This window comes from Beta vulgaris, chromosome 8 (assembly GCF_026745355.1).
Source record: "Beta vulgaris subsp. vulgaris cultivar EL10 chromosome 8, EL10.2, whole genome shotgun sequence".
Lineage (NCBI taxonomy): Eukaryota > Viridiplantae > Streptophyta > Magnoliopsida > Caryophyllales > Amaranthaceae > Beta > Beta vulgaris.
In genome coordinates this window covers 61,109,141-61,135,036 of record NC_079209.1, presented here as the reverse complement: position 1 = coordinate 61,135,036, position 25,896 = coordinate 61,109,141, and the positions used below count along the sequence as shown (strand labels likewise).

The 25,896-nt window shown below is 36.9% G+C and overlaps 3 protein-coding genes across 6 annotated transcripts; 2 read left to right on the top strand and 1 right to left on the bottom strand.

Moving 5' to 3' along the window:
- The first annotated feature begins 2,253 nt into the window (after window positions 1–2,253).
- Window positions 2,254–12,404, top strand: LOC104902388 (homogentisate phytyltransferase 1, chloroplastic). 2 transcript variants are annotated; one of them, XM_010690150.4, is made up of 12 exons: window positions 2,256–2,552; window positions 3,815–4,089; window positions 4,238–4,321; window positions 4,432–4,506; window positions 5,088–5,171; window positions 7,232–7,321; window positions 7,917–8,018; window positions 8,741–8,836; window positions 9,436–9,507; window positions 9,593–9,688; window positions 10,486–10,590; window positions 12,134–12,404. In XM_010690150.4, exons 1-12 carry the CDS (start codon window positions 2,462–2,464, stop codon window positions 12,173–12,175), a joined length of 1,212 nt encoding a protein of 403 aa, XP_010688452.2. In that variant the 5' UTR covers window positions 2,256–2,461; the 3' UTR covers window positions 12,176–12,404. The 2 variants fall into 2 exon arrangements, with proteins under 2 accessions (XP_010688453.2, XP_010688452.2); XM_010690151.4 differs by lacking the exon at window positions 5,088–5,171 and having other exon boundaries at window positions 2,254–2,552.
- Window positions 12,405–14,056: 1,652 nt separating this feature from the next.
- Window positions 14,057–19,747, top strand: LOC104902492 (uncharacterized). Its single transcript, XM_048634845.2, has 2 exons — window positions 14,057–14,264; window positions 19,277–19,747. Exons 1-2 carry the CDS (start codon window positions 14,175–14,177, stop codon window positions 19,667–19,669), a joined length of 483 nt encoding a protein of 160 aa, XP_048490802.1. The 5' UTR covers window positions 14,057–14,174; the 3' UTR covers window positions 19,670–19,747.
- Window positions 19,748–20,204: 457 nt separating this feature from the next.
- Window positions 20,205–25,671, bottom strand: LOC104902386 (putative glucose-6-phosphate 1-epimerase). Of its 3 annotated transcripts, none has more exons than XR_007269012.2 (9): window positions 25,408–25,671; window positions 24,818–24,892; window positions 24,068–24,124; window positions 23,823–23,983; window positions 23,520–23,654; window positions 22,348–22,450; window positions 22,166–22,265; window positions 21,204–21,507; window positions 20,205–20,529 (listed from the first exon to the last, which is right to left on the bottom strand). XR_007269012.2 is itself a non-coding variant. In XM_048634844.2 (9 exons), the coding sequence occupies exons 1-8, from the start codon at window positions 25,519–25,521 to the stop codon at window positions 21,293–21,295; spliced, it is 960 nt and encodes a 319-aa protein (XP_048490801.1). In that variant the 5' UTR covers window positions 25,522–25,671; the 3' UTR covers window positions 20,205–20,529; window positions 21,266–21,292. The 3 variants fall into 3 exon arrangements, 2 of the variants coding, with proteins under 2 accessions (XP_048490801.1, XP_010688451.1); XM_048634844.2 differs by having other exon boundaries at window positions 21,266–21,507; XM_010690149.4 differs by having other exon boundaries at window positions 21,260–21,507; window positions 25,408–25,670.
- Between the last annotated feature and the right edge of the window lie 225 nt (window positions 25,672–25,896).

The window sequence follows — 25,896 nt, the reverse complement described above, 5'->3', positions numbered from 1 at the left end:
GTAGTGGTACATTAACATGGCACTTATAGGATAAGTGGTCATAAATTCATAATAATACACGTCATTTATGGTAGAAGTTTTAGAAATTCATTATCATGGAGAAAACTTGTCGAATTATATTACAACTAACTTCATATAATTGCTACATTCTACTTACTGTATTATTTACATTACAACTTTGACCTTCTTTGATTTTATATACATGAACAAAAACATAATCATGCAGAATTTTATTTGATTTCTCTTAAAATATACTTTTCAAATTTGTAACCTTTATAATTTTCTCTTATATATAACTCGAGAATTAAGGTTCAAAATCATGTCTCGAAAACTGTAAAGAACATAATGTAGAGACTGAAAAGAGAACAAAAGGAGTATACTGTCAATCTAAGAGCTATTGATAGTAGATTCATGAAGTCTTATACCTAGACATAAACTCTTTGATGTGGACTCAAATTTGTCCAAAAAACTTACAATGCATGAAAACTACCTTGCTATATGTCAATACTGATGTCGAGCCTAGTTTAGATCAACTTATTCTTCTTGATTTGTCGAGTTTCTCCCTTGGGAGATAAAGATGAATGATTCACATATAATCAAGAATATTAATAGTTCAATTATAATATTTACAAATTACACTTGTGCATTATATTTCGTCGGGTCTTATTTAATGTTCATACTGTAATATTCCATTTGAAAGAACAAAAATAATGACTTTTGGTCGATATATATATGCAACAAAACACATTAATTTAAGATCTTGTTAGATTCATTTGACAGTGTAGTTAGTTTCAAAATAATATATTTTTATAATTTCTTATGACATGTATCTTACCATATTATTGTTTAAATATATGCATTGAAAAATGATTTAAAATGCAAACACGAACAATAATAAGATATATAGAGGGAGTAATAATAATTTTAATGATCCAGATTTATTAAAATTGAGGGTCTAAATATTCTTTTTAGTGGTTATATATAAGTAGTAGTAGCCGCTTGCCGTGGACTATTTGATTTATTATTGATTGATCATTTGAAAATTTAAATACATAGAGGTACATTAACATGACACTTATAACATAAATGCCAGTTGCCATAATAATATATGCCTTTTATTGAATATCTTTCAAAAATTATTTTATCATGGGAAAAACTTGCTTGTTTTCATTAAATTTTTACCTTATTTAGTAACATTTCAATACTTAAACGTTTTTCTAATGTGTACTCCACTCTCAACCTAAGAGCCATCGATGATATATTCTAGAAGTAAGACTGAAACTTAAGCACAAACTCTGAGACGTGAATAACTAGATTCCGTAAGAGCTATTGATGACATGTTCTAGAAGTAAGACTAAAATTTAAACACAAACTCAGTTGATGATATATTCTCGGACCTGCTTGAGTCAATGTTGACCTAAGAGCTATTTCTCTTCTTCATATTCATATTAGACTCCCTTGGCTCTTTAGAGTAAATAACCATTATTATCAAGGATACATCCTTTCTTCTTAAGTGTTTCAACTCATCTCATATCCAACGTATCTATCGTGAAGCAAAACGAGCAACATATTGGACAACTAACAACGTAGGCCATTTAGTTGCCAATTATTTCCATATTAATCTTTGTAATAGTTCCGCTTTTTGTTCTATTCTTATAACCAATGTGTTAAAGGTGCCCCTCATGAGGAGGAATTTAGAGGTGGCAAACGGGTCGGGTACGAGTCGAGTTAAAACGGGTCGGGTCAACTTTTTGTTCGGGTACGGGTCAATATCGAGTCCATGAGATTTCATGTCATATCGCATCGGGTTGGAACAGGTCGGGTTAAAACGGATCGGGTTAGATCGGGTTTTCAATCTCCCTAATAAATAAAACACATATAAAACTAATGAGAGTAGATTAAAGAATTCATGGACAGTGGCTAAATTATATATAATATTTCAATACAATATTTTCCTTAAATTTAATTAAAAAGTAACTAATATGACAACTTTTCGGGTCGGGTTTGGGTTGTGGTCATCATTATTGGGTCATTTCAGGTCGGTAGATTCGGGTTTGGGTAGATTCGGGTTCAGGTCTATTTTAATTCGGGTCGGGTAGGTTATTTCGGATTTCATGTCATATTCGGGTCGTTATTTCGGGTGAAAATGGATTTCGAGTCGAGTTGGGTCAACGGGTACGTGTCAATTTTGCCGGCCATAAGGAGGATCTTCTAACTCCACCTTTTTTCCTTACCTTACAAAAATAGAACTAAAATACTTGTATACGACACCAGAAGATACTTGTTTCATGCAATTAATTTCTAAGACAAGTGTCCTCGTCAGTGTCTGTAAGTCTCACTCTTTTTACTCAGTCTTAGAGTAGCAACTACAACTGGAAACAAGCGTTCACATCAAATTTTGTGGTGCTTCTCTTTCTAATTTTCCGAAGCAAAAGAAAGAAAAAGAGAGATTGAGAAACTAATGGATTCAATGTTAGTTGGTTCATTGAAAAGACCATCTAAATCTTTGCACACATTTCCAGCAACTGTTCATCTTCCTTCACTCAGAAATTGTATGTTTTTAATCTTAAAAAAAGAAAAATTTACTGCTTTTTTAGATAAATTTATGAACTTGAAGTCCTTTACTTTATTTCCATTTGTGGGTGTTGCTTGAAATATTTATTCTCTTGATGTGCTTTTTTGGGTAATTTTTTTTTTTGTGGGTGTCCTTATTTTTGCCTTTTTCAAGTTTGATTGTTGTTTTTGTTGGTTCATATTGATGATAATATGTTTATGAAATGTGGGTTTAGTTAGGTGTGTTGCTGCTTGATTTTGTTTCTAAATTAGTAAAGTAGAACATACTGTAGAAGATTGTGATGGTTGTTTGTTGTTTGTCATTAAATTAAATGTTGGTTTAGTTAGTGTAACAAATGAACTTCATATGGTTTTTCTGAACTTTTAAAGCAGTAATTGTAGTGGAAGTTTTTCATATAGTACTATGGATACTTATTTGGTGTAGTTAGTATTAGTAGTACAAATAGTGCTGGGAAAAGCTCACCACACCCAGAAATGAACCAAAATATAGCGGGTTAGGGTTGGATTCAATAACCCACACGAACGATTAAATAGGTTAGGTTAGGATTGACGATTACAAAATTTACATGTTTTAACTGATTTAGCTCATATTGGTGAATGTAAAAATAGTGAAAGATATAAGAATTAAGAAATACTAACCATGATGTTTTGAAAAAAAATTCTAATCATGCATAGTTGATATAGTGATTGTGTTTAGTTAAAAATAATTTGCTTAATTCAAGTATAAGAATAATTAGATATATGGGTTAAACGGGTTAAATGGATAACCCTAGTAAATAGGATGTGCTAGGATTAAGTTCTGAAACCTATTTACTATCCACAAGATCACGAACCTGACGTACACCGACCTGTTAATCACCCCTAGACTAGTTACTAATGATTTTGTCCTTAAATTTGAAACCAAACAAAAACATATATTATGGAGGATGCAGATTGAAACTTTAACAAGTCTTATGTTAAGTCCACTTACAGTAACTTGTTGTAAGACACTAAATATTATCTCTATACGTACTAAGGGATCACCCCCTAAAATAGAGAAGTTATCCCAGTTTTACAATATATTATTGTAACTCGGCCTTGTATAAGATTTTTTTGCTAAACTTAGCATAATTGGCCATGCGGATTGTGACCATATTCTGGCACTAAATATTTTGTCCTAGAATATATGATAAGTGTCTTTTGATTGTCTGCAGTTGATATGTGTGCTAGACTAATGATAAGGTTGATGTTTCTAATCTAGCAATCCAAGGCTCAAGGTCTAAAGAATGGAGTTTTTTGGAGAGATTTTGTAGTGTGAGGTTCCCGCGACACTTGGTGGGGAAACAGACTGTAACTGGCCAGAAGAGATCTATAGTCTGCCCAACATATAGTAGAAAACGTCTGGTAGTAGCATGCTGCGGACAACCGCTTGAATCTGAGCCTGACGTTTATGATTCTAAGACTCTTTGGAATTCATTAAGTAACTTTCTGGATGCCTTTTATAGGTTTTCAAGACCTCACACGGTCATAGGAACAGTTAAGTTTTCTAAATTTTGGACGTTTACTGTCATTAAGACAAGACATAACTCTGCGTTCCTAGTTCATTCTTATTGTTAATTTGTTATATGCCTTTGCTCTTGAATTCTAATTAGTAAAGCTTGGATATTTTCTTATATGATGACAGGCATTGAGCATAGTTTCAGTTTCTCTACTTGCAGTGGAGAGGCTTACTGATTTGTCGCCTGTGTTTTTCACTGGAATGTTTGAGGTAATGCTTGGAATATGTAGTCATTGTTCTTAACTGGGCAGATTTAAATTGTATTCTCTATAAAAAAAATGCTTCCCCTGCTCAATTAAATTTTTGTGACTCCTTTTCAGGCCATTGTTGCTGCTCTTTTCATGAATATATATATTGTGGGGTTGAATCAGATATCTGACATAGAGATAGACAAGGTACGGAGGTACTTGAAACTATCTTGCCTTTTGATTACTTACATTGTAACATCATAAATTTGCAAGAATATCTTTAATACTGTATGAGGAAGGGCTGTGGAGCAGTGGCTTCTACCCCCCCCCCCCCCCCCCCTCTACCCTTGAGGTCAGAAGGTTGATCCTCATTCTCCCCTCCCACGGGAATACAAACACCACTTGATATCCTGAGAGATAAACCAGTGGTGGGTCCCACCTGATGAATAATAGAGAATTACATCTTCAAACATATATTGGAATATGCTGGAGAGAGAACGCAAACTTATTGCTATTGCGACAATGATGTCAGTTGATGTACAAAACTGCATTACAATCTTAGCTTCTACAGAACCATGAGAGGAGGTATCGTGTATAGCTGACCTTGATTTGCTTCTATGTAATATGTACAATAGCAGACTTGGAATATGTGCCAATACTTTCCCGAAGTATATCACTGAACTGTATTTGTAACTGTTGTGTGATACTGTAAATATTATTGATATCCCTTTAACATGCTGTTCATATGACACGTGATCAAATGTGTCTATAACCATATACGGTTTCAGGTAAACAAGCCATATCTTCCATTAGCATCCGGCGAATATTCCACGGGGACTGGTATCCTCATTGTCACTTCATTTGCCATATTGGTAAGTTCCAACATACTTGATTCCTGTTAGCCTATGAGGATATGCTTCCAACTTTCTGGGATGCCTACTAAAGACATACTTTGTCCACTCCAAAAGAATGCAACACTTGCATATTTAGAGTCAAACTTTACAAACTTTGACCACAAATTTCCACCACTACATAAATAATAATATGGTCATGTGAGATCTTGTTAAATTCATGTCAATGTGTAGTTTCAAATTGTAATTTTTTTTGATCTTTTTATTAATACGTAATTAAAGATATCTATGGTCAAAGTTTTGCATAGGAGACCATGAAAGTTCAAGTGTTGCATTCTTTGTGGAGTAGAGGAAGTATTTTATTACCTGTCCGTTCTATTTTCTTTTTTGTTTGTTGTTCTCCCTATCATTTTGTAGACAATATTTCATCATTGATGTCCATGCATTGCATGCATAATATCACATGTTTTCTCTATCTATGCTCATTACATCTTAGGTTTCTTTTCTCAATTCCATGTTCATTATTCTACATGAGAAACCTCTATATCAGAGTTTTCAACCAAAATTAGAGTGTGGTGGGTGAGGGGGTCTGGAAGTTAGGAGAAGAGAGGTAGTGTGTTGCCTACTTGCCTTAGGGAAATTTCCTTCCTTTTTTGACAATAAATCTTTTCAAAGTTGTCAATACTTGGACTGGAAAAGCAGCTTGGCCCTCCCCATCCTTTCCGCTTTGTTTGTGTTGTCTCAATAAAAGAATAATGTTCGTCCCTTTTCCACTTTTAGCTCTTCCTCTTCCTTCCAAAGTTGTTGTGACGCATGGACGTCAGGATATCCACCATGTGGCACCTCCCTCTTGCAATGGAAATGTGCCTTGTCATCCTCCACATCAGCCACTTACCAAAGTGAATGTAATTTACATAGCTTGAACATGAAACCATGTGGATGAAGTAAGAAGACTTATCCATTGAGCTTTATTATTAGTGATGCTTTACTCCACAATAATACATAAATGCTTTTCTATTCCTTTAATATCCACATTTACATAAGTAACACCTTAATGTAATAGTAATACAGCAAACAGTGCTGTCATTGTCTATCTATGTCTGACTCCTTGTGATCCAATCAAAAGGTAATACAGTTGACTATATCCTGCATCTATCATGTTCTAGAATTTTGTATTTTGCTTTTTAGATGAACGATCGAGGTGCAGCATATCAGAGAAGGTATATCAGATCTCCATGATGTACTACACATGGATTATGCACTCCTGTGTTTGTTAAATAAAATTCAGGAGTCAAATCATACTTTTCTTTGAGTTTGATTTATCTTGTCTAACAGTGTAGTCCTAGGTTTGCCAAGTTATGCATCTATCTTATTGAGTTGACCTGTAACATACATTATAACTTATAATCTAAAATTAGCCTAGGCGCCTAGCATTATGCAGTAAGTGCTACTACTTTCTGACTTTTGATATCGTTTGTGTTGCTAGTATACCTGGACCATTTCTCAGTTCTTTTAGCGGATGCATTAGATATTCAAGACCAAGAGTTACCATAAACTTTTTCTGATCTTTACTTTGTGATCTTTTGCTTGTTTGAGAATCCATGGTATGGCTTCTTTCTCAGTTTTGAAAATAGAGGTATCAGCGATAGAATTTCTGTCCCATCCACAATTCTCCTCGTCACGGGCTTACAGGTTTCAGCATCATCAAACTACAAGATAATTACAATTGGTAGTTGCTATTAGCCTCTTATGAGGGAGCTGCTTTGATGTTAACCACTTAGCAATTAGCAGTTGACAGGCCGGCCTGAAAAAGGAGTGTATTGAGGGGATTACATCTGGCTTCCCATTAAATTATATAGTTTAAAAGTGCAATTTGCAACTTTGGGTGGTGTATTTTTCTGGCAAAGCATTAAAAATGAGAAATTTGTCTTGGTTATCTTATAATGATGCTTTGATAACATACTTGTCTACTGGCATATCAATCAAAGAATGCAAAGCTGAAGATGATTTCTACTTGTTTTCTTTGGATAAGTTTTTTTTTAAAAATATTTTTCTCATTAATTTGTTCATCTGTCGTGCAGAGTTTTTGGCTCTGGTCTGTTGTTGGCTCATGGCCCTTATTCTGGGCTCTTTTTGTCAGCTTCATGCTTGGTACAGCATATTCCATAAATGTAAGACATGTTTAATGCTAAGTGGATTGTCTGGGACATGTATGGTTTTCCTTTGCTACCTAATCAAACCAATTCTTAAATGCAGACAAATGAATTGCCTCTGTGACAAGGACCTTTTAACTAGAAACTGTTCACTTAGCTTTTACTCTGCTTTGACTATACAACACCATTGTAGCCCCTGATCATAGCAACTGAGATTTATAAACTGGTGTGATCATTGGTCAAATTTTCAAAATATTGTTGGTACCCTGAGAACTAAGACTAGTGTCAAGGTTCTTGTCCATATTATTTCAGTAAAGAATTGTAAACAATATATATATCTTTGTGTTCGTATTTATCTAGCTGCTTGTTTCGCATACAGAAAGCCAGCTGATATATGAATTTGCATAAAAATTATCTAAAACAGATTGTATAAAAACTGCAGTTATGAATGTGGAAATTTCGTGAAAGAATCAATAGAAAATCCCATGGCCTTTCTGCAATTTTGTGTCAGCTTCTTTATAGTTTGATAAGTATGGTATTTTATTTCTCATATTTTTGAACTGTTATATGGAGTGGTTATTTTAATATTACGGTCTTTGCTCTGGACTTTCAGCTGCCTATGCTGAGATGGAAGAGATTTGCTGTCGTCGCAGCAATGTGCATCTTGGCGGTTCGGGCAGTAATTGTTCAGATTGCTTTTTTCCTGCACATGCAGGTGTTGCTTTGACCCTCATAATTATTTTTGGTTTTTTTATATGCATTCTCTTATGAAGAATTACTTTTGGACAAGCTTTTATGCAAAACATTTCATATTAAAATTGAAAGTAAATACATATGTCTAATCAAGGGCTCTTTTCCATATTCTAGCAAATACTATTAACCAAAAGAGGTGTTGCAATAAATATGAAACTATCAAAATGGGTATATGTTGCAATAGAAAAGGAACACAGGAAGTCCATAACTTTTTTGGTTAATTTCTGTTTCCTTCGCCAATTTGCTAAAATATACTAACTCCTTGAAGTCTTGTCGCATAATTGCAACTACCAAATATGTGTTTGCCTCTCCTCCCCGTCGGGAAGGGCAGTTGACCCCCCCCCCCCCCCCCTCTTCCCTTTACATGAAACTTCTCGGCTCCCCCTTGCCTCATAAAGAAGGTTGTAAAGACTAAAAACCTAAGCACCACATAAAGAAGGTTGTAAAGACTAATAACCTAAGCACCTTACTCCTGATGGAAAAATTTAAAGTACAGCTTGAGTCCTTGAGATAGGTAAATTGCTTATGCAGCAGGCACTGACTCACAGTTGTTAGAGCATACATTCTGTATAAGAATGCTTTTGAATTTGAATAAAGTATAATTTCATTATACATTAACTTCATAAAATTTTGTTTATTATCTACTATCTCTAAAGATGTTTGGTTTGCGTACAACTTGTGCAGATGCATGTCTTTGGACGGCCAGCTGTTTTTTCCAGGCCATTGATTTTTGCAACTGCATTTATGAGTTTCTTTTCAGTGGTTATAGCATTGTTTAAGGTAAATCTCATTTCCATATGGATTCCATATGAAATAGTGATTCAATTGAGAGATTTACGGCTACTGAGTGTCAAGCACCTCAGAGAATGTGCATCAGCTTGTGCCTTGTCTATGTTGTATTACATTGCTGGATCAACTTGGAGGTTGCAGCAGCATTGACTATGTTACTTAAACGAGTCCTTATTCGAGTGGTTTATTATTTCTAGAGAATTAAAAGTTACTGAAGTTTGATAGGTGGATGTAGGATGCTAGATAGGCCTTACAATGGTCTACTACTGCAAATTTGACTGTTAGAAGTTCTTTTTGCATAATATGAACTTTCTGCATACACTTGACCTGTTTGGGTTCACGCTGACTTGCTTTTGATGTGACTTCAAAAATTATCTACATTGCTGAAAGTTGTTCAACTTGCATTGTCTTTGTCAGTAGAGTGACTTCAAAAATTCAGCTTATTACATAGAATCGACAACGCACAAAGGAAGGATGTATTAAAGGAAACAGTTTAAAATATGCCACTCCTGTGATTTAATTTGAGTCCAGTACATTATGCTCTCAATGTTGAATGCTCAAGTCCAGGTTTCTACTGCTGTTATATGTAGGATATACCTGACATGGAAGGTGATAAGATATATGGTATCAAATCCTTTACAGTACGACTGGGTCAAAAACGGGTTAGTTTTTAATTACTCATACCCTACATAACATTTGCAGTGCACAAGCTTACCTAACTTTTCCCAATTATTGTAAATCTGACAGGTATTTTGGATTTGTATAGTACTACTTCAAATGGCTTACACTGTTGCCATTTTAGTCGGGGCATCATCTTCCTTTCTCTGGAGCAAACTTGTCACGGTAGGTCTGGTTTTTGATGCTTTTGACTTTTAAGTTTGCTGACGTCTTTACTTGTATTTATAAACTCTAACATGGAAAGTGTACAAGTTGACGTGATCCTTGCAAAGGAGAGATCAAGTGGTTAGCACAAGTAGACCTGGCAATCGAGTTGTTCGGATTGGGTTTGGGTCAGGTCATTTCAGGTCTATTTACATCAGGATCGGTTTCGGGTCATTTTGGTATCGGGTTGGGGCTTCATGTAAATATAGATCGGGTGAATATTGGATCTTGGAAGTTGGATCTGCTCATCTTTTGAATGTACGCGTTTTGGGGTCAAATATACGGTCAATTTCGTTTTTTAGTTAGATTGAGTCATGATAATATGATATATATACCTAAATTGTCATTTGTCCCTCTAGTCACTTGAGTTATTCCTACTTTTATGAAAATATTTCTAATTAATCTTGAACAATACTGTGTTGTTAAAATGATTTGGTTCAAATAAATTTGGGTTATTTGGGTCACTTTGGTTATCGGTTTACTTTTGGTTTGGGTCAAATCAGGTATAGAGTCAAGTTAGTTTCAGGTCAGTTTCAGTTAGGTTTGATTTATTTTGGGTTGTCGTTTTGGGTTGTTTTTTCGGGTCTAAATTGCGTCTCAATTTGGGTATTTGAATTCAGGTCAACTCTGCCAGGTGTTATCTGAGGGTTCAAAAACTTATAGAAGTGCTATGTGCAATCCATTCTTTAGAACTTTAAAGAATGGGGTGTAGGGATGAAGAAAAGGTTGACCTTGTTCCTTCATTTCCATTCTTGTAGGTTGCTGGTCACAGTATATTGGCTGCTTTACTGTGGAGAAGTGCTAAGTCCACTGATCTGAGCAAGAAAGCTGCAATAACTTCTTTCTACATGTTCATATGGAAGGTAAGGCATTGAGGCTGTAATCCTTCTCCTCTCTTTCTGATACCTACTCGCTTTTTTAGTGCCCTGAGTTACTGATCCAACAAGGGGAAATAACTTGTGTATTTTTTTTCTGGCATGGTCTAGGAACTGAGTTTTCACTTCAATTCCTTCAACAAATATGTCTTTTAAGTATTAGGTTTAGGAAGTGGGAATTAATAAAATGCAGGGTTTCAGATTTGAGAAATTTACATCACATCAGCTGAACAAGTACCCCGGCCCCCACCCAATCCAGAAAACCTCATCCCCAAGGATTATACTCCTATGACATTTGTATCATCGATCTTTGTGCACATCCCAATCTGCAGATCATTTGAGCCATGCATTTTTTCGGTAGGCCATGCTCATGAGGGGATGGATCTTATATGCAACATTAGATTTATAACCTCATTGCTAGACATGATCCTTTTTGCTTCCCATCTTATATTTAAATTGATCAGTATTCTAGGCAGAATGCTGTTTACACTGTAAATTTGCTGTGATAAGTCCCAGCTCCATTCAAGGTTTGTTTTGTTGGGATTGTTGACGTATCCCATTGTGAATTTGCAAGTAATAACTCGAAACATATACAAGAAACAATAATAGTGAACACACTAAGAAGATCTAATGTGGAAGCCCTAGGATCCAGAGAAAAGCCACCCAACAATTCTTTAGGAGTTCCAACGATGTGTATGATACAATGATTTACAAGGCTTTCAAGATCTCTCGATCTGACCAAATTACCCTATGACTCAGATCCCTCTTAATCATGCAAACAGTGCCTTGACCCAAACCCTAACTTTTTTTTTTTTTTTTTTGTACATGAGTAGAGTTAGGACACCCTTCTCTCAAAGGAGATGACCCAAACCCTAACTAGTGTAACCTAACAACTCACATCTTGCTTCTCTCACCACAAATTGTTATTCGCATCCCTTGGCCTAATCTACTAGGAATCCCCGAGCAAGAATATATCCCAAAAGTCTTTGTTACTAACAACTCGGAAAAAAAGAGAAGCTAGAGGTGGAGAAAGAGTGCCATTATGTGCTCTATATAACAATTTATCTTGATGAACCCGAAAAAATAGATGAGATTGGGTCCTTCAACATTCTCACTAGTAATTGGTGTGAATGCACACCAAGTGAAGTTACTAATCTTATGCCTTAAAAAAGCGAAAAAGGGAACACCCCGAGATAGGTTCCATAAGATAGTCGACTGCCTACACAAGTGAAGTTACTAATCTTATGCCTTAAAAACGCGAATAAGGGAACACCCCGAGATAGGTTCCATAAGATAGTCGACTGCCTACATGTAACTTAGACCTTTGCAATTCGCTCAAACTACACGTTACTATAATGAGAAACAATGTATGTAGGAGTCTAGGAGACATTAATAATTTGTAGGTATGATGTTAATTTTGGTACTTTCGTTTTCAATCATTCCAACAATTTATTATCTTTCATGACTGTCATTCTTTTCCCAAAGATTATTGCATAGATAACCATTATGAAATTTTTGTTTCTGGTTGCAGCTGTTTTACGCAGAATATTTGCTTATACCACTTGTAAGGTGAATTATGGAGCATGATGAAGATGATTTTGTTAGTGACATTGTACATATAGGATGATTTTTATCTTTGGAGAAGGGTATCAATGAAATGAAATATTCGAGATTTTTAGCTGGATTGTGCACGTTTTGCCAGTTATTTTTTCCACATTTCCATCAAAATGAGATGTGGCCTATCATTTTCTTGACCACTTCTTTTTGTGGATTAGGTTATTTGAAGATTTATAACAATATCAGCTGGAATTGTGTCTTCAAGTTTCTTTTTGTCTACTTTTTTGCCATCTATCAAACTGGTTAAACTCTCGAGCTCATTCCTTTGCGGGCTTTATCAAATACCATGAACGCTTGTTTAATAGGCAGTACTAAATGATGGTAATGGTAATGAGATCGTATGTATTCTTCTACTCATTATTGTGATAATGAAATTTCAATCCTAAACATGTGATTATCTTTACAAATTTTCATTTTATTCTCACCCAATACAACTGTTCTAAGAGATGAGATGTTTTGTGATGGGGTAACTTTAAGGCCTAATGAAAAACAATATGAACAAATTTAGATAGCGAAAGTAATAGGCAATGACAAATGTAAGTTTAATGTGATAAAAATCACCAAAATATCACTCAACTTTTAACCTTCTTTCTTATAAAACTTGAGCAGATTATTGTAACTATTCAATTTTCCTCACCAAGTTATACATGGAGAGGAATTTGGGAGGCTAGATGAGTAGTGATGAAAGTGTCAAAGTGTGAAAAGATGCATGGGTTCCAAGCAATCAATCCCGACGATTGTTTCTCCTATGGAAGACTCTAATTCGGACCTTGATGTTGGCTCTCTTATTCATCCAATCACGCGAACAAGCTAGAACATTGAGTATCCTGTTGAGTCATCGATTTCCTATGGATACTATTTTTAAGGATCTTGAGAAGGATGGGAAATATTCAGTTCGTTCCGCTTATAGGGCCATATTTGGGGATTATTTTTCGGTCGTCCAATCCATCGACTTCCTCTCCGCATCATGCTTGGAAAAAAATCTGGAACACGACGCTTATAGGGCCATGTTTGGAGGGTGTGTCTCGTTCAATCTATTTTATTACGGAGAAAGTAATTAGCTTGCTCGCTCATTTAAATGGGTTGGACTATGATTTGTTGTCTCTTACATTAGCTGTATGGAATATCTTGTTCACTGGACATCATCATGGGAATAAATCTGGAAGAATCTTTAGTTCACGCATTATTTTTGATTTGCTATCTTAATTAATTTGATAATCTTGCACTAGATCAAATTCCAAGTTACTACTATGTTAAAATAAAGTATATTTTTCAAATCCACAGGTTGTCAAACTAGAATTATTAAATTCTAACCTTAATTTATTAACTTTTTTTTTTCTTATTTACTCTTAAAATATTGTGTAATGACCTTTCTTTTATGCTAACCAACCCTCAGAAAGTTCTAAGATTAACTTAGACTCCTAAGAGTATGTTAACTGATTTTCTTCACATTATCTTGAGATTCAGACTCCCTTTTTTGTAAGGTAACAAAAGTATGCTTTATATATATATATATATATATATATATATATATATATATATATATATATATATATATGAATTTATACGCATTTATGTAGTTTAATGATCAAGTTTATATCACATACATCTATGATCTGTACTTTGTCACATGTTCAAATTCCCCCTCCCTTTCTTTGTACTGTTTTCGTGGCTCATATGGATAAAAAAAAAAATCTATGATATGTACTCAAATGTATATTGACATTATTTTTCTAACCCATAAGTTGTTCTAATCTAGCCTAGTTACACTGTATCATGCCATATTGCCATACATAAAAAATGTTGATCATTTCTTATTTCATAAATTTGCAGATATGGAAACTAAGCTCCCATACACAGTCCATTGTTTAGCAGCAGTATTTCTATATACAAGGATTGCAGCAGAAGTTCGAGGAGAGTTTGAGGTCACGAGATCGAATCCTCGGAATTGATTGATGGATCCAGAAGGACCAGAACTCGAGCAGCAAGATAAACAAGCTATCATGAGGACAATGTTGATGCAGGATTGTACTTTCAAACTGCAGGTGTGCTATATTTCTTACTTCCTCGGTTTCATAATACTTGCTACACTTTTCATTGTGGGAAGTTTCACATTACTTGCTACACTTTTTTTTGGGCAATAAACTCTCTCGATCTCTCTCCTCTCATATGAGTCCTTTTTCTTTACTCTCTACCTCTTTTTTCTCCAAAAATTGCCTAGAAATCTGTAAATTGAGAAGTGTAACGAGTAATATGAAACGGAGAAAGTACATTACTTTAACGCATGCTTGGTAGCCTATACATGGTAGTGTGATGGTTTAACGTCTCATATTAATCGATACAGTTTGACTATGTGCACATTCACAAGCCTATTTTGACCGTATTTTTGTAACTAATGTAGAAGACAAATGTTAGTATTATAACATGTTGTTGGATTTGTACTGATGCGTATTTTCAAATACCAACTTTTTGTGATTATTACTAATAGATAATTCAAGATATCAATTGACAAAATTGTGCATTGACATACGAGAAAATCAAAATGTATCAATTAATATGAACGAATGGAGTAATATATTAATGAGATATCCTGAATTTGTTTTTTTCTTTGTAGCTTTCCACTACCTCTTAATGAACAGAAAGACAATTTTTTTTTTTGTGAATTGTGATGGAGAAGCCTCACCATGAACGCTGGCAAGACTTACAATGCACCCGGGATACATTATAACTCGTGTTACACCCAATAGGAACGTTTTTGCCGAAAAATATAACCGGGCCCGGAAGAGCCCTAAAACGGCAAAATTGAAAGCTACAGGTCACGATTTTAGACGTCCACGGGACCCGTGCACTGAATGTTGTGGGGTGGCCCGAGAGGACATGGGATGATATATTAAGAACTCCCATGACTTTGAACAGACATAAGAACAACTTTTACGACTGTTCAGAGGCCATTCTTTGGCTGCACCACAAAATCATAAATGGGTGGTTTGATGGCATTCTGGGAAAATTCTGATGGTACGAATCAATCGGGATGCATTATAAGTTGTGCCGCATCCCATAGGAAGGTTTTCGTCGAAAAATATGACCTGGTGTGGAGGAGCCCTAAAACGGTCAAAATTGAAGGTTATAAGTCACGCTTTAAGACGTCCACGGGACCCGTGCACCGAATGTCGTAGGATTCCTCGATGGGACATGAGATGGTATATTAAGGACTATCGCGATATTGAACGGGAATAAAAACAACTTTTATGACCGTTTCGGGGTCATTCCGTAGCTGCACGACAAAATAATAAATGAGTCGTTTGGTGGCATTCTGGGGCAATTCAGGTGGTGCGAATCACCCAAGATGCATTATAAGTCGTGTCGCACCCCATAGGAAGTGTTTCGCCCAAAAATCTAATCAGGCCCCGAGGAGCCCTAAAACGGTCAAAATTGAAGGCTATAAGTCACGCTTTTAGTCGTCCACGAGATCTGTGCACCGAATGTCGTGGGATGGATCGACGGGACATGAGATATTAAGAACTCCCATGACTTTGAACGACCATAAGACCAACTTTTACAACCGTTTCGAGGTCATTCAGTGGCTGCACCACAAAATAAAAAATGGGTGGTTTGATGGCATTCTGAGACAATTCAGATGGTGCAAAGCACCCGGGATGCATTTTAAGTCGTGCCGCACCCCATAGGATGGTTTTGCGGCGAAAAAAGATGATTGGGCTTGAAAAAGCCCTAAAATGGTCAAAATAAAAGGCTATAAGTCACGCTTTTAGACGTCCACAGGACCCGTGCATTGAATGTCATGGGATGCCTTGCGGGGACTTAGGATGTATATTGAGGACTCCCACGGGTTAAAAGTTAAAACGGGGATAAGAACAGCTTTTACGACCGTTTCGAAATCATTCCCTAGCTGCAAGACAAAATGATAAATGAGTCGTTTGGTGGTATTCTGGGGCAATTCAGATGGTTCGAGGTGCATTATAAGTCGTGCCGCACCCCATAGGAAGGTTTTCGACGAAAAATATGACCGGGATCAGAGGAGCCCTAAATCTGTCAAAATTGAAGGCTATAAGTCACGCTATTAAACGTCCACAGGACCCGTGCATCGAATGTCGTGGGATGCCTCGAGAGGACATGGGATGGTATATTAAGGACTCCCAAGGCTTTGAACGGCCATAAGAAAAGCTTTTACGACCGTTTCGGGGTCATTCCATAACTTGACGATAAAATAATAAATGAGTCATTTGGTGGTATTCTGGGGCAATTCAGATGGTGCGAAATACCCAGGATGCATTATAAGTCGTGCCGCACCTTATAGGAATGTTTTCGGCCAAAAAATCTGACCGGGTCCGGAGGAGCCCTAAATCTGTCAAAATTGAAGGCTATAAGTCACGCTTCTAGACGTCCACATGACCCGTGCACTGAATATTGTGGGATGCCTCGGGGGGACATGAGATGCTATATTAAGGACTCCCACGACTTTGAACGGGCATAAAAACAGCTTTTACGACCATTTCGGGGTCATACAGTGGTTGTACGACAAAATAATAAATGGGTCGTTTGGTGGCATTTTGGGGCAATTCAGATGGTGCGAAGCACCTGCGATGCATTATAACTCGTGTTGCACCCTATAGGAAGGTTTTTCGGCGAAAAATATTACCGGGCTCCGAAGAGCCCTAAAACCGTCAAAATGTAAGGTTATAAATCACGCTTTTAGGCATCCACTGGACCCGTTCACCGAATGTTGTGGGATGTCTTGAGGGGACATGGGATGGTATATTAAGGACTCACACAACTTTGAACGGGAATATAAACAACTTTTACGACCATCTCGGGGTCATACCGTGGCTGCACGACAAAATAATAAATGGGTCGTGTGGTGGCATTCTGGGGCAATTCAGATGATGCGAAACACCCGGGATGCATTGTAAGGCGTGTCGCACCATATAGGAAGTTCTTCGGCGAAAAATATGACCGGGCCCAGAGGAGCTCTAAAACGGTTAAAATTGAAGGCTATAAGTCACGCTTTTAGACGTCCACGGAGCCCGTGCACCGAATGTTGTGGGATGCCTCGAGGGGACATGAGATGCTATATTAAGGACTCCCACGACTTTTAACGGGCATAAAAACAGCTTTTACGACCATTTCGGGGTCATACCGTGGTTGCACGACAAAATAATAAATGGGTCGTTTGGTGGTATTTTGGGGCAATTCAGACAGTGGAAACACCCGGGATGCATTATAAGTCGTGTTGCACCCTATAGGAAGGTTTTCGGCAAAAAATCTGACGGGGCCCGGAGGAGCCCTAAAACCGTCAAAATTGAAGGTTATAAATCACGCTTTTAGACGTGCACAGGACCCGTTCACCGAATGTTGTGGGATGTCTCGAGGGGACATGGGATGGTATATTAAGGACTCCCACGACTTTGAACGGAAATGAAAACAACTTTTATGACCATTTCAGGGTGATACCGTGGCTGCACGACAAAATAATAAATGGGTCGTTTGGTGGCATTCTGCGGCAATTCAAATGGTGCGAAGCACCCGGGATGCATTATAAGTCGTGCCGCACCCTATAGGAAGGTTTTCGGCGAAAAAATGACCGGGCCCGGAAGAGCCCTAAAACGGTCAAAATTGAAGACTATAAGTCACGCTTTCAGACGTCCACAGGACCTGTGCACCGAATGTCATGGGAGGCCTCGAGGGGACATGAGATGGTATAATAAGGACTCCCATGGCTTCGAACGAGAATAAGAAAAGCTTTTACGACCGTTTCAGGGTCATTCCGTAGCTGCACGACAAAATAATAAATGGTTGGTTTGATGGCATTCTGGGAAAATTCAGATGGTGCGAAACACCCAGGATGCATTATAAATCATGTCGTACCACATATGAAAGTTTTCGGGGAAAGATCTGACCAGGCCCGGAGAATCTCTAAATCTGTTAAAATTGAAGGCTATAAGTCACGATTTTAGACGTCCACGGGACCCGTGCACCGAATGTTGTGGGATGTCTCGAGGGGACATAGGATGGTATATTAAGGACTCCCACGACTTTGAACGGGAATAAAAACAGCTTTTACGACCGTTTCGGGCCATTCCATGGCTTCACCACATAATCATAAATGGGTCGTTTGGTGGCATTCTAGGGCAATTCAGATGGTGTGAAGCACCCGAGATGCATTATAAGTCGTGCTGCACCCCATAGGAAGGTTTTTTTCGGCGAAAAATATGACCGGGCATGAGGAGCCATAAAGCGGTCAAAATTGAAGGTTAAGTCACGCCTTTGAACGTCGACGGGACCCGTGCACCGAATGTCGTGGGATGGCTCAAGGGGATATGGGATGCTATATTAAGAACTGCCACGGCTTTGAATGGGCATAAGAACAACTTTTACAACCGTTTAACGCCTGCTTGGTAGCTTATACATGGTAGTGATGGTTTAACATGTCATATTAATCGATACAGTTTGGCTATGTCCACATTCACAAGCCTACTTTGACCATATATATGTAACTAATGTAGAAGACAAGTGTTAGTATTATGACATGTTGTTCGATTTGTACTTATGTGTATTTTCAAATACCAACTTTTTGTAATTATTACTAATAGATGATTCAAGATATCAATTGTCAAAATTGTGCATTGACATGTGTGAAAATCAAAACATATCAATTGATATGAAGGAGTGGAGTAATACATTAATGAAATATCCCGAATATGTTTTCTTCTTTGTGGATACCTCTAAATGAACATAAAAAAGGTTTTTTTTTTTTGTTGTGATTTGTGATGAAGTAGCCTTACCTCCTTGGCTTCGATTTAGGTACTTATATTAAACAATGTCGTGTCCTAAGTTGTCAAAAAAAAGATGAATTATTAGGTAATGTAGAGTACATATACTTCCTCCGTAATAGAAAGAATGCATAAATTGGGCATTATTTGTGAGGTATAGGGTCGACGATTTGTTGAGCATGGATGTAGTCCCCTAGGGAGTGTAGAGGCAAAAATAGTTGGCTGCACCATTGGTTTGATCAATAAACTTGGAATATTTTTTCTTGCAGGTTAAGGAGCTGCATCGGGTATACAGTGTACAAAGGAGTATAATGGATGAGCTGAATCAAGAAACGAAAGAACAACCTCCCAATTATCTAAATCACTTAGGAAACTATTCCAAACCTACTGTTGCACAAGTTTATAATATGAAAGAAGATGACGATCAAACTTCATTAAGGCAAAGTAAAGGTGGGAGTTGCTCTTCTGATACTGCTGCGGCGGCCTGCAGATCACCTGTAACAAACTATTTTGACGTCAAAACGCATGCGCGCCAGTCCGATAGTTGCTCCAGTCCCGTGGGGTTTGGCAAGCTAAGCATCAATGGTGATGGTAGTGATAAAAGTAGTGAGTTGGATTTGACATTAAGCATTGGATTTGGAGGTAACAGTCATAGTAGATAGAAGTTCTCATGACTATAATTATCTCATCCTTGTAAGAAGCCAAGGAGTGTAGGAACTACACATTTTGCATGTTTACAATTTACTAAAATATGAAAACCATATATTGAATCTCTATTTAGCTTATGCTTTAATCAATCGTAATGGGATATGCAAGATCAAATTCCTTGGATTGAATTTTGTACTTGGGATATGCAAAAGAAACGGCCAAACCTAATATAAAAGTTAATAGAGAGGCATGTCACATTTTCCTCTCTACAAAGCAAACTAAGAAAAATGATTAAAACCAGAATCATCAAGACTATGACGGAAAACACTATAAATATCATCACTGCAGGAAGACACCTATAAGCAAAGCAACAAACATAACTGCATTACGCAGTTTAGAGAAGACAATAAGATCACTGGATCAACTTCATCTGTTTCCTGCATTTAGGGCATTATCCCCAATAATACTCCTGAACATATTATAGCATATATGCAACCATCGAGCTACGAACCCAAACGCGATTCAACAACAATAAAGGACACGTATAAATTGTCAAAAGAAATTTATATGCCTCAAGATCCATGCTTTCAAAATTTATGTCAAAGAGGGAAAGCAAGATATTACATGATGCAAGTTTTATAACCACAGTTAGTGGTGTATTGACTCTAGTAGTCTGCACATGCGTTCCGCTTTGACATGCCACCAAAAATAGTCACCCAGTTACGAACATTATTCGACCAAGTTTTCAACTCAATAATCCGCCATATACCCGTTTGTAGGAAAACCAGGAAAAGAAAGACTTGATGAAGTAACTTGCATGAATCCAACCTCAATGCTCCAAATTCATTATGCAAAGAGCACCACATAGACACATCTGTTGCACAAAAGGGAAAAACAATCAAAAGCGTATCAGAAAATTTAGATCCCTCCTCAGAAAAATAAATAAATCAGAAGATGAGATGATTTTATCTTATTCTTAATGAGATAGAATCAAGTGACAAAGCAACAAGAAAGTAGGATCCAAACATAAGAAAAGCATACATCACAGATATATGAGTCATTTGCATATCTGAGAAGTCATAACTGCTTGTTAAGTGAACGAGAAAACCTGCTGAATACAATAATCCCACAGCACACGAAATTTCCCATATACCCCTAGCCTTATTGCTTATTTGGTCGACATGAGAAAAGGCATGGAAGTGAAAGTTTGTGAAGTTATTTGGTTGGCATAAACACGGAAAGTGACATTTTGTGGGAACTGGGAAGTCCTATTTCCCACAAAATGAACTACCCCCCCCCCCCCCTCCACCCCCAAAGTTAAGTGAGAGTTACCGTGGGAAATTGCAAGCTTCACAAGAAATAAACCTTCCTCTGCATTAAAATTTCTTTCTGTCAGACAAAAGTCCCCAAGAATCTATTTACATCCAGCGAGTCAATGGACTAAGAAGATAGGCATATAAGCAAAATTACCTTTAATGAGAATTAGAGATTGTTATTGTAATAACGCATATAGTACAGTCAATAATTTGTAAACAGAGCCTAACAAACCTAAATGTGATTAGCCAATCTGCACGACTAAAGGGAGATAGATTTCGGGGAAGAACCTGTACAGGATGTTAATGACAACAGTAAAAGCTTCAGCCTCCCATTAGAACCTTCCGAGGATCAAGCTGCCCACTACAGTAACTAGATCCAACAGCAGATAGTTCCTGCCTGCCTCTCCACTCCTCGCCTGGCTTGAGCGTGATTGGCTTTTCAATTGCAGCAGCTTCCACACACAGCATATGTTTGTATTCATCATCTCCAAAATCAGCCATGGCTTTAGCCTTCTTGTCCCAAGGATTCCATACCACTGCAAAAGATGATAATATTAGACGATTAAGACCAGTCAATGATTTCAAGGAATTTCAACTTAAGCAAATAAAGAATTTGATATAACTCTTCAAACTATTGTTACAGCTGCGCAAAAACGCACTATCCACCCAACCTCACATTGTGAAAGAATGATACATTAATTTCTGAGAAGAGAAAACTAGTTCACCGACTTCAGGGAGAAAAATCACTACGTTTGTAGTCCCTAGATTCATGTATATTTTGCCTAAAACATCCAATCTGCAGTTTGAACAATCAGAGGGAACATAATATATGTTTCTCTCTTTTATTTGAGAGTTTCTGTTGTGTTCACAGGCATTATTACTTCATAAAGTTGAGAGCAGAAGTGTACTACATACTCTTCAGAAGAGTACAACTAGAGGGAACAGAACATATATATTGGAAAGTCTTGTTTTATCCACAGGCATCTACGGATACTCACTAAAACAACAAAGAATTGAGTTGGTACATAGTCTACATACAGAAAATTTTGCCAGATGAAAGGGAAGTGAATAAGTAGATATCCATTTGTTATTGCTACTATTGCACGCAATAATTTTTTTTTTTCCGATAATAAACTAAACAAGAATGATACTATGAGATCTTCCAATGAAAGAGGATTAAATATTTTTTCTTACCAGCATCTGGTAGTCCATCTTTACGAAGCACAAATGTCCTTTTCCTCTCATGATCCAGGATTGCAATCTTAGTGGGCGTGCTAAGATATATCTTGTCAATCTATTCATACACATACATATTTGATAAATTTCATACTTTAACAGACGAAAGGTTGAAGAAAAAGAAGAAAGGGAACACTCACCTCTCCTTCAAAAGTGACGGCATCTCCTTGTTCAGTAAAGCGCTCCCTGTTTTTCATGTTATCGAGGTAATCCAAAGTCTCCAATCCTTCTACCCGGACTTCACTGAATACAAACAACCAAACTCATAAGGCAAGATCTTGATGCAATTTCTTCACACAGAAATTTGATCTACAACTAATATCATCTGCATGCTTCGTAATAATGATGTTTGAAATTGGCCCTTCTTCAAGCAAATATGTTTTATCCAATTATCCAACTATGAAATCAATTTGCAAACACTGACTAACTGGTAAGGACCTAAAAGCACCTTCAAAATAAACCCTCAAGACAAAATGACAGCACAAAGCTCCAATAGTAACCATGTCAAGACAGATTCATTCATTTTCAAAACAAAGCGCCAAGACCAGCAATGGGTAACTTTTAATGTTTAATTTATCTGTGTACTAAATTGAATCTCATACTCTCACTTACTGCTTCTCTACCTCTTTTGTTCTCAAGTTGTAGGCCAGTAGATGCTTTTAGAAAGCATTACTAATGAAAAAAGCACCAAACACAGGTAAATAAACTGTATACATGCATATATGTAGCCCTCAGCTGTGAAACAGTTAGGAACACGTGAAGCTTGTTAACCATATCCTATGGGCATCAGGGCATGCGGCACAGCTACTCTATGACCAGAACGGCAGAACTTCCATTAATCATAGGCAAAATTTGTCATACTTGCCATTTATTTTAACCTATATTGACCTTGCATTAGCTTTCATCATGCTTGGAACTATAAATTACATTCAACCAGCCACTCAATACCAAAAGGCACACATAAAAAGAAATATTTATAAAAATACAAAATTATCACAGCCTTTTCCTGTTTTCCTCTTCAAGTTCAGAACAATGTACCCCCAGTCATCCGGCAACATGCAATGGCAAAGTCAGAAGAGGTAATAAGCATGATTACTCTTGTACTAGATTAGTTTGAGGGAGACTGACTTATCGATAAAGGTGGACAAGGGAAAAAAAAAGTGTTGCAGCTCTCTCCTCACCAGGTTAATATATCATATTTTCAACCATAGGGAAGAGAATATAAAATAAAACATAAGAGGCATCATCCAGATCATAATGATAAAAATGGGGAAACCAAAAAGCTAAATAATCAGGCACAAGGCTATAATACCTGATATCTGAAACAGAGAAATAGGTGTGATAAGCAAATGTAAAGCTGAACGGTTTTGAATCGATGTTTCTAATTCGTGACGTCAGCGTCAGATCTCCTCCAGGACTCAAGGTTATTCTCAGACGAAACTCAAAACTACAAAAGATAAGAGTAGTTTCAGTAAGTACAGGATCATAATTAACTAACAAATAGAAGAAATGCATTCTGGTCCCTGATTGTGACTAAGAGCACAAATCTGAAGTAAACCTTATTGTCTGCACCAAATTTCAGACATTCATGTACACAGACGAAGGGGATCTGTACCTGTGAGACCAAATCTTCAGATCATCTTCAGAGGGTTTCAGCAGCAAATCAACAGAAGCCTTGTTAGGTGAGCTTGTTGGAAGTGGTGGTGGCTCCGGATCAACAATCCAAACTCTGTTCCTCGCAAATCCATGAGCCTCAAGGGATCCAAAATTGCTGAACTGTACCATATAGCATCAAGGTGTGAGATGGCGAGAGATGGAGAAACAAAATATAATATCATAGGGAAAAAAGGAAGCACATACCTGAGGGAAACATAATGGTATGCCTCCACGAATTGCTCTTGGGGGCTTAAACATAGCCTGGACAGCATGAAAAATGTCGCTAAAATCAGATGGAAGGCTAAAAGGCAAAAGCTGATCTCAAATCATTCAACTGAAAAGATTTTGCATCCAGCAAGATAATTGCAATTCCAAAGCAAGAAAATAAGGATAAAAAAGAAACCCAGCATTTACACAGATGATATTCAAATCTCCATCAATATTGACTAATGTTGTAACGCGATCAGATAATTCAAGCAATAAAATGAGAGAAATAACTCCATCATTGACAAAGCTAGTGAACACTACACCAAATTCAGGATAATATCGAAAATGAGTGTATCATCTCGAAGATGATAGCCTGGACAGGATAACATATATCGCTAAAATCAGATGCAAGTTAAAAACTGACTTCAAAATCATTCAACTAAAAAGATTTTGCATCCAGCAAGATTATTGCATTCTCAAAGCAATAAACTAAAGATAAAAAAGAAAATCAAATCCAGCATTTGCACAGATGATACTAAAACCTCCATCAATATTGACTAATGCTGTAACGCAATTAGATAATTCAAACAATAAAATGAGAGATGTAACTCCATCAATGTCAACAAATAAATACTACACTAAAATTCAGGATAATAACGTAAAAGAATGTATGATCAACAGGCATTTTCAACAAAATATGATATTCTTCAGCTTAAAACAAAAGAAAAGTTGATCTCGCGCTCTCACCTTGTTACTCACAAAAAGCAACTCCTCTCCAAGCTCATTCCTCCAAGAAGTCACATGAGCGCCATATAGGTAAATCTTCAAAAGAGGACAATAATATAAGAAACTATGCAAATAAACGACATTAAGGACATGAGAAAAGTAGCAACACTTTTTAAATTCAAGAATCCGATTAACATCCAAATGCCGCGAAAAGGTTTAACAACTGAATTGAAGCAATTTCGAAAACAAATTAAGTCGAAAATAGCGATTAAACATCATCATTATGCAGATAATTCAAGAATCTCGCGATTTAACAGCAACAAATCAGCGACTCCATTTTCAATTCCATCACAAAACTAACGAGCTAATTTCCGATCAAATAAACGCATAATAGATCCGATTAACATCAAAATGCCGCAAGAAAATCAAAACAACAACAAGAAACTTCAAGAACTCAGAAGATCAAAACGTAATATAACAAAATCAACACAAATTCACCGCAAAACAGATCAAAAAAACGACAAGAACGCCGGAAAATCGGCAGTTGAAATCAAATGCAGCAAATACAAGCGAAGTACAAAATAGAGAAGAGAGAGAGAGAAAGAAAATACCTCAGCAGAGATGCCACGACTTTGGCGAAGAATGACCTTATCGAAACCATTGAAGCCTTTAGTGAACTCTACGTGAACCACAGGTTTCTTCTGCTCGCTTGTTGAAGACGCCATAGCTATCTTCTGAGAAAAACTTCACTCCACCTTCACTCTCTCTCTCTCTACCTCTTTTTCTCTCTCTCTCTTCTTTCTCTCTCTCTCTTCTTTCTCTCTCCTTCTTTGTCAGTTGGTAACAAAATCTGTAAAGTTTTCGTACTGGATTTCTTTTTGGCCATTTTGTCCGCATTATATACTCCTATTTATTACCTCCGGCTTCCTCAAACAATAAACATTTCTAAACGTGTTAAACGGGCCGGGTCAGTTGGGTTATATTAGAATATTAGAGTAAGGAATCTGGAAAGGCCCTATTCACTTCACATGATAATTATTAAACTCGACCTCTTTTAAGTTGTTCAATATTGAAAACTAATTTTTTATACTTTCTTCGTT

Excerpts from the sequence above, each read along its gene's own strand:
- LOC104902492 (XM_048634845.2), top strand. The coding sequence starts at position 14,175 with ATGGATCCAGAAGGACCAGAACTCGAGCAGCAAGATAAACAAGCTATC. Across the intron at positions 14,265-19,276 it reads ATTGTACTTTCAAACTGCAG|GTTAAGGAGCTGCATCGGGT; the intron begins GTGTGCTATATT and ends TTTTTCTTGCAG.
- LOC104902388 (XM_010690150.4), top strand. The coding sequence starts at position 2,462 with ATGGATTCAATGTTAGTTGGTTCATTGAAAAGACCATCTAAATCTTTG. Across the intron at positions 5,172-7,231 it reads TCACTTCATTTGCCATATTG|AGTTTTTGGCTCTGGTCTGT; the intron begins GTAAGTTCCAAC and ends TCTGTCGTGCAG. Across the intron at positions 10,591-12,133 it reads TCTACATGTTCATATGGAAG|CTGTTTTACGCAGAATATTT; the intron begins GTAAGGCATTGA and ends TTCTGGTTGCAG.
- LOC104902386 (XM_048634844.2), bottom strand. The coding sequence starts at position 25,521 with ATGGCGTCTTCAACAAGCGAGCAGAAGAAACCTGTGGTTCACGTAGAG. Across the intron at positions 24,125-24,817 it reads TGCTTTTTGTGAGTAACAAG|GCTATGTTTAAGCCCCCAAG; the intron begins GTGAGAGCGCGA and ends CATGCTGTCCAG. Across the intron at positions 23,655-23,822 it reads CTGAAGATTTGGTCTCACAG|TTTTGAGTTTCGTCTGAGAA; the intron begins GTACAGATCCCC and ends TATCTTTTGTAG.